The sequence below is a fragment of the Glycine max genome, chromosome 4 (genome assembly GCF_000004515.6).
Source record: "Glycine max cultivar Williams 82 chromosome 4, Glycine_max_v4.0, whole genome shotgun sequence".
NCBI classification, from domain to species: Eukaryota; Viridiplantae; Streptophyta; class Magnoliopsida; order Fabales; family Fabaceae; genus Glycine; species Glycine max.
In genome coordinates, this window is record NC_016091.4 from 8,081,140 (window position 1) to 8,089,663 (window position 8,524).

General features: G+C 37.1%; 2 protein-coding genes across 2 annotated transcripts; one reads left to right on the forward strand and one right to left on the reverse strand.

The window, feature by feature from the left end:
• The first annotated feature begins 3,505 nt into the window (after positions 1-3,505).
• LOC100788630 (aspartyl protease AED3) lies at positions 3,506-5,685 on the forward strand. The gene has a single exon (XM_003522701.5). The coding sequence runs from the start codon at positions 4,042-4,044 to the stop codon at positions 5,362-5,364; it is 1,323 nt and encodes a 440-aa protein (XP_003522749.1). The 5' UTR covers positions 3,506-4,041; the 3' UTR covers positions 5,365-5,685.
• An 883-nt stretch (positions 5,686-6,568) lies between these two features.
• Positions 6,569-8,254, reverse strand: LOC100789170 (uncharacterized). Its single transcript, XM_003522702.5, has one exon. It carries the CDS (start codon positions 7,702-7,704, stop codon positions 6,916-6,918), a length of 789 nt encoding a protein of 262 aa, XP_003522750.2. The 5' UTR covers positions 7,705-8,254; the 3' UTR covers positions 6,569-6,915.
• Between the last annotated feature and the right edge of the window lie 270 nt (positions 8,255-8,524).

The window sequence follows — 8,524 nt, forward strand, 5'->3', positions numbered from 1 at the left end:
TTCAGAGTTTCCTCAGCCAGTGTTGGTTGATAATGTTTCTCAATCGACCTCTCTCGAGACTATTTTTAAAGGACGTCGGCTAGAGTTTTTTTTAAGCGAACGTAGGTTGTTATTTTTTGTCAATGTTTTCTAGATTTTTTTTTTCAACCAAAGTTAGTTGATGTCAACTAGAGCTTTTTTCAACCAACATTGGTGAGAAACTATTTTTTAGTCAATATCGTCTATAGCTTTTTTGATTGATGTTGACTAATGATTTTTTTCGATTAATATTGATTGAAGCTATTTTTTAATTGATGTCAACTAGGGTTTTTTTGCGTCGATGCCAAGTAAGACTATTTTTTGGTCAATATCGACTAAGGTTTGTTTTGGTTCGTTGATGATCGCCGAGGGGTCAAAGCTTCGGCAAGAAAGGCTCACTAGAGAGAAGCAAGTGACAGATAAACGAAGGAGGGTTAGGAGAGCAAGACACATCTTCTGTTCAGATGAAGATGCAGAGGCGAGGGTGGAGTCCAGAGAATTTCAAAAATTCTACCTATTTTGTGGGAATTTCAAATTCTTAATTTTACAAAGTATTGAAATGCTGAAGAATTCTTCAAATTCTAGTTGCAGAGTACCTAGATAGAGCACTTCATCCGGCGGTAAATAAAATACCTTCAAAAATACATTACCCACTTAAAATGTCAGATCCAAGTGTAGGGTTAGGGTAATTTTGTTTTAAAAAATTCGACAAATTGTAGGTAAATTTAAGAAAAAGGAGGTTGAAATAGAAAACCCATTTGAAAAGTGAGGTTCTTTTGTTTTAGACGACCCAAATAATTTTTCTCGGACTCTTGTATGAAAAAGAAAGGGATTGCTGGATTAGGTGAAAAAACACATAACAACTATATAAAAACAATCGTGAAAACTTATCAAAATCATAAATTGACAAGATACATCAATTGAGGAATCCATCATATTATGTATACTAATATACATAATTCGATGTATTATTAGGGGTGGTTACGAGTGTGAGTTAACTTGCGACTCAATTTGATCTAATTATATTTGGTTGAGTTTTTAAAATATTTGGATTAAATTTAACCTAATTTGATTAATTTAATTTATTTAATTTATTATATATTAAATATATTAAAAATTTTTAGCTCACGTAATTTATTAAATTATCAATTTAAGTCATTCATGATTTTTTTTAAAGTTGTTTTTATCTCAATTTTATTTATATTTTCACATGCTAATATTATACTTTATTTTTATTTAAAATAAAAATATTGTATTAGTATTGAAATCATTAATTCTATTAGTTAAATATTTTCACAATTTAATCTCTTTTGAGGATATTTAGTCATTATACATTTAAAAAACTATAGATAAAAACAATTTATTATTCTATTTAAAAAAATAAAAAATATTTTTAAATATTCAAACCCAATCAACTCAACCTAACCTGTTTATGATCAGGTTAGATTGGGTCTGTACAAAAAAATTACACAAATCCAAATCAACTCGTAGATTTTTTTTATCGGATTAGATGATGAATTTAGCCAAATTTAACTCAATCCAACATGTGATCACCCCTATGATGAATGTTTTCATAAATTTTCATGCATCACCTATTAAATATATCTAATGTATATTTCTTATCACGTCAGTCTTCATAATGGGTCGATTGTCATGGACTCATCATTTAGACATTAAAAATCTTATATAAATTAATGATATTACAAAAATAATGTATATAAATTAAATGAGAGACAATCTCTCTTATAAGTTAGTTTTTATATTTAAGTTAAGTTATTTTTTTTTATTTGTAGGAATTATGTAAATGAGATTGTAATAATATTCATTCTTTTCAACAAATTGAACTAGATTTCCTTAATTTATTTATTTGAGTTAAATTTAAACTCAAATTCTTAAAATAATATTTGAGCTTTAGGAGTTGATCATTTCTTAATGTTTAATTAAGAGAACAATAAATCAATAGGTCCAACAATAACAATTAAAGATGGACCACAACTCAATAAAAAGGTAGGTGATCATGAGGTGAGACAGCGAGACTTGCCCCTACTTTTTTGTCATCTCACTAGTTAAAGTGTGATCTCTAACGTGGACAATCTTGAGATATTATCTAGCAAATAATTTTAAAGAAAATTTCCAACATTTCTGCATTAAGATCGCAAGGATTTATATGTACTGCCAACCCCTGTTGATTTTGTTAAGCACAGTCATACATTTCTTGCAAATCCCTGTACATAATGCATGCTTAACAGGCAGGGATCACAACATATAAAATTTGATATAGAATTATCTCTCTTTTGAATTTGTCATTTTCTTCTTATATAACCCACTTACACTTGTGATACAACAATTTACAAAAACCGATCTTTTTCCCATCTCTCCTTATTGTATCATTTATTACATTTTATGTTTCTCTCTTCTTTCCCTTTTTCTATCTTAATTGTAAAATTAGGTGCATATATTGTGTTACAAATAACCTTTCTCATCAACTACTAATGAAAATATATGAATGCTAATTAATTTCTAAATTAAGCAGCAACTTATGAAAGAGAAACTTTGGAGAAATTGGATTGGTCTTCTCTTCTCTTTGAGGATCTCTCGCATCAGGAAATTAACAAATTACCAAGAACACATTACTACGTATACTAATTAATTAACTGACTGTCGATCGGAACATACATGAACAATTAATGCTACTAATCTATGCCGGGCAACCTCATGAAATTTGTGTCGGCCCTGGATGGGGCTCGCGAAGAATAATTTCTGCAAATCGAAATGTTGAACTTAAAATGAGCTTTACGTGATATCCCCCTCATGGAAAGTTACATTAGACTCTCCTGAATTCCTATTCTAGTCCTAGCTATTTATTAAAATTAAAACCAAAAAATGTTTGATAGGCATCCATATGCTATCCAACACCTAAGGAAAAAAATATAGATATTATAAAATTTATAATGTGATAAAAAAAAAAGATATATGTTTATGTTGTACAAGTTTAACTCCGTGTACCAGTTTCGTTGAACACGGAGGCATGCAAATAGGCAGTTAAAAAGGAACATTTTATAGTTTATAGTGTACGTACGTATGTGGGATTGAAAGAAGACGAATTAGAGCTCAAACTCAAAGTGTTCAGAACTTGCTTTCTTTTCTTGTTACAATTCAGCAACTTGTTTTATTTATTTAATTTTGGGAACAAAAAGATCGAATAGTTATTTATTCGAGGCAATGGAGTTATTAATGTGTTATTATTTTTAAGTAGATTTCTGTTCAGCAAAACCGGAAATGAGGGGCCCATGAATGCATGAGATTTGAGCAAAGAAGTCTTCGAATGCCCGTGACCGACCGCATCTCGTGCTATATCCATGTACGGACAAAACATAGCATTGTCAATTTCTAATCCCAGCAAATTCTCATCACGAGCTGCCTCTATAATTCTTATCCATTCATACTCCTTAAAAAGTTTAGCTTAATCACTAAATCACAATGGTAATGGAAAAATTCTTATCCCTTCACCTCCTGCTATTTAAATTAAATCATATTACAATGGGAATGGAAATAAAGGTCCAATAATTTCAACAGTGTTAGTTAACGGCAGTCATGAGCAGCTACGTAGTACCAACAATAAAAAAGCTTCAGACTCCGATTCTTGCGAAACAGCAGCGTTCTGTAACACTTTAGAGCATCACTGCACTCAAGTCCAAAAATGCCTTAACACTATATTACAACTTTGTCTTTTTGCTTCACACCAATGATCAAAGGCCTTTTCGTTTCATCATGCACTTTTGTATTTACATACACATGCATACACACACTTCTATACTTCGGTATCAAAACCTGTACACTGTGTGTTTTATTTGTTATCGTTTCCTTCCATGAGTGAACACCACGTAGAAGCCAGCTCTAACATTCCAACAAAGGATATTTACGTAAATTAACAGGCAGCTATGACTCTGGCGCCTATATTAAAGGCCTCACGGCCTGCCATGCATGCACATGTTCATCCTTTGATTATATCACATACTCACCATGGAGGCTAAGTTGGCCACCACCATAATACTTATTTTCTCCGTAATTTGGCTTATGAGGGTGAATGGCATAGACCCTTGTGCCTCTCAAGCGGATAATTCCGACCTGAACGTGATTCCCATCTACAGCAAATGCTCACCGTTCAAACCACCAAAGTCAGACTCATCGTGGGACAACAGAATTATAAACATGGCCTCAAAAGACCCACTCCGATTCAAATACTTGTCCACCTTAGTGGGCCAAAAGACCGTGTCCACGGCCCCAATCGCTTCGGGCCAGACCTTCAACATCGGCAACTACGTCGTCAGGGTCAAATTGGGAACCCCTGGTCAACTTTTGTTCATGGTCCTCGACACCAGCACCGACGAGGCCTTCGTTCCATGCTCGGGCTGCACGGGCTGCTCCGACACCACTTTCTCGCCCAAAGCCTCCACCAGCTATGGCCCATTGGACTGCTCTGTTCCCCAGTGCGGTCAGGTCCGCGGGCTTTCGTGCCCCGCCACAGGTACCGGCGCGTGCTCCTTCAACCAATCCTACGCGGGCTCATCTTTCTCCGCCACCCTAGTCCAAGACTCGTTAAGATTAGCCACTGATGTTATCCCCAACTACTCCTTCGGCTGCGTCAACGCCATCACCGGCGCCTCTGTCCCGGCCCAAGGGCTTTTGGGCCTGGGCCGTGGCCCGCTGTCCTTGCTCTCCCAATCCGGGTCAAATTACTCGGGCATCTTCTCTTACTGTCTCCCCAGCTTCAAGTCCTACTACTTCTCTGGGTCGCTCAAGCTCGGGCCCGTGGGCCAGCCCAAGAGCATTCGCACCACCCCGCTTCTTCGCAGCCCTCACCGTCCTTCTCTTTACTACGTGAACTTCACCGGAATCAGCGTGGGACGTGTCCTGGTACCCTTTCCCAGCGAGTATCTTGGGTTTAACCCGAATACAGGATCCGGAACCATAATTGATTCGGGCACGGTTATAACCCGGTTCGTGGAGCCCGTTTACAACGCGGTGAGGGAGGAGTTCAGGAAGCAGGTGGGAGGCACTACATTCACGAGCATTGGAGCCTTCGATACGTGTTTTGTGAAAACCTACGAAACTCTGGCGCCGCCAATTACGCTGCACTTCGAGGGGTTGGACCTGAAACTGCCGTTGGAAAACAGCTTGATCCACAGCAGCGCGGGTTCGCTGGCGTGTCTTGCAATGGCGGCGGCACCCGACAATGTGAACTCGGTGTTGAACGTCATCGCCAACTTTCAGCAACAGAACCTTAGGATTTTGTTTGATACCGTCAATAATAAGGTTGGCATAGCCCGTGAGGTTTGTAACTAGCTGGTTGGCTACATTTTTATTTATTTATTTATTAATATGTACCAGTGGCTTTCTTGATTAGCTAACTAGGTTTGGATCTTTCGTTGGGTTCAAAAACGTGATGGTGTGGGTGTGTGGCCACGGTGAATAAGCTTGCCTTGTGTGCCTTTGGAAGATATGCAATGTGAAATAGGACCTAGCTAGTACTATTTTATCTTAGATCGATCGTTGTCGATCATTGTAATGATGTTTGATTAAATTAATAATGTAAGATCAATTAAGTAGCAAGGATGTATGTTGTTTAGTTTGGAATAATAATATGGGATGAATTACTACTGCCAACTCGTGATAAGTGGTAACCCGTGCCTTTTGGAATCTTTTAGTTGAGTTTATGCACGGAAATCAAGCGTGTCCGTGAAAGGTGAAAGGTGAAAGGGATCCCACCTTGTTTCTATTTGTATCTTGGATGCAATTACGATGATGCCAAATAAAGAATCACTTATATATGGATACCCCAATATACTTTAAATATCTAGTGTTTTACATTTTCTTACTTCCATAAAAAAACTTTTTTTTATAATTTTTTGACACATTATTATATTATTTATTATACTCACCTTTATCTCATTAAGTAACTATTAACATGTGAGTATCTGTGAATCATTTTCCATAAACAAAGTATGAGCAAAAGTTTTTTTGGTGTTTGTGATTTAAAGTAAGGATTAATCATCATTAGCTATTATTATTATTATTAAGAAATTGCAATTATGTAATTTTTTAATAAAAATTGTCTGATGAAAAAGGAAACAATTATAAGATGAGATAATTAGTGTGATCATAGAAAGTGTGATAGAAATTAAATAATATAGCATTCACCAAAAATTTAGGTCTGCGCAATCTTTGCTTTTATTTATTGGGTATAATCATTTGTCATTAAAAGCATTATAATTTAAAAGAACAACTTTTGGCTAAACATCACTAAAAATTATTAATATAGCCCAATTTTTAAATTGATTTTGCAAAACCAATCATGATGAGAGGGAAAAAACTCATCATCTGTACCAAAAAAAAGAAACTCAGAGCATTACGCGGCAGAAAAAGTGACACATATAGCTAGGAGGTGCTTCAATGCTTACAACCAACCAATTAAGGAAGTTATATTTGTACTGTATATATCTTTCTATAATTTTTTGTTCAACAAAAAGACAAATAAAAAAAAGAAGGAAACCACGAATTAAACCTTTTTTCTTTTATATATATATATATATGATCCTCCAATCAACCCTCGTTCAATACACATTCGGGCATTTTACCCATCCAATGCTCGTTTCACTCATTATTTTCCACAACCCCTTCCAAAAGTATAATACACATAAACAATATTAATCAGAACCCAGAAAAGACGCAAAATGAAAAATGATGTTGAAACTCCTCAGTCTCTTTACTCTTTTATCTCCATATCTATATACACACGCATGCGCACAAGCAGTACTTTATATAATGAATAGTAGTAATTTCTCTCTATGAGTATCACCACAAAGATTTCACCATTGTGTTTCTTTCTCTTTGATTCTAACCCCACCACTGGTGCACTGCGACACCCTTATCCCTTAACTTGCCATACAAAGCCAAGCACTCCCAATAAGCTCTTCGGTTGGAGTTAATCCCTGAGCTTCTGCTCCCGCGATTGGGTTTGCACTCCAAGAAAAGCTCGTCCACCAGCCCAATGGAACTGCTCTTCATCATCTCCTCCACCACTTCGGCCTCAGCTTTCATCACCACATACTCCTCCTCCTTCACGTTCTTCCTAACCCAATCGGACATCTCTATCTGTTCCTTCCCCGTCGACCACTCCTCCGTCACCGTCTCTATGTTATACATCTCGAACTTCTTGTCCCTCGTCGGGTAATTCTTCGAAAACCACTCCGTTCCGCTCCCGCCCTCCTTCTCCGGCGGCCCCACGTCGATGAAAACGCGACGAGGGTAGTGCTCCAGAGAATCACCCATCAAATCCGGCAAGAACCGCGTGCGTTTTAAGTAATTTGGTGATTTCCCGGAAGCCGCTCTCGGCGGTTCCAGAAGCACGTTCTCGAGCTTCTGCAACGCCGCTTTCTTTGCCTCCGGGGTGTAACCGCATAGCTTCCTCGGCGCAGCCACTAGGCTCGGCTCGTTGTTGCCGAGGAAAACCGCTTTCTCTTGGTTGGAAAATTCGCCGAATAGAATTGACAGAGCCTGGTCAGTGTTGAAGGAATGAGGCATGGTGGAAGAGGTTTTTTCAAGCAGGGATGATCTCATTAGGAATAAGAAAGAAGCGAATGCGAAGAATGCCAAAAGCGGCAAGCGACAACGTGTTTTCATCATGTTGATGTTGATTAGAAAGAGAACAGGAAGATGGTGAACAATTTGTTTTGTGATTGTGAATTAAGTAATGACTTGTTTGGTTTGTGTGTAGTTAGCTAGAAGGAGAAAAAGAGAGAGGGGGGAAGAGACAAACGGGGACTTAGCGAGTGCAAAATCTGGCGGCGGTGTGGTTTCCCCCCACTAGGGCAACGTTGTTAATTTGCAACGTTGACCAAAGTGTCAATAACTCCCTCATCCGCAGCACTTCCATTTCTTTAATCTTCGACCCTGGTCGCCAATGTATGATTTTGTTAATAATAATAATAATTCGGAGCTACCCATGTTAGCGGCAACATAGTGCTCGCTTCACAAACTAGGGAATGTGGAGGTATTATATGGGAGAGAACTAGGGGATCACAATTTGGCCTAATTTTGTTTTGCCACAACAAAATGGTTGGCACCACGAGAATTGAGTTGCACCATTTGCTATTTAGTTTTATCTCCTTCGAAATTTCTGCATTGCATGTCCAAATTACGTGCATGATGGTATGAGCTGCCACACTTAGGTTTGGGAATTGGGATGGTGTTAATTAATATAATTAAGTCAATATGTAATTCACTTGGAACATAAGTTCAATGTGTAAATATGCTTTAATTTTTATTTTAATCAAAATGCTAATCCAGTCAAATCTTAAAACTATAAATTTAGAACTCAAAGGAAGATATTCCTTGAATGTAGATGTGAAAATTTAACTATTATTCATTTTTAAACCTAAATAGTTGACACTTTTGTAACTGCATTGCTTTGTCTTTGCCACTGATAATCACAATATGCTATTAA

Bases quoted from the DNA above. Each gene is read 5' to 3' on its own strand.
- LOC100789170 (XM_003522702.5), bottom strand. From the start codon at position 7,704: ATGATGAAAACACGTTGTCGCTTGCCGCTTTTGGCATTCTTCGCATTC.
- LOC100788630 (XM_003522701.5), top strand. From the start codon at position 4,042: ATGGAGGCTAAGTTGGCCACCACCATAATACTTATTTTCTCCGTAATT.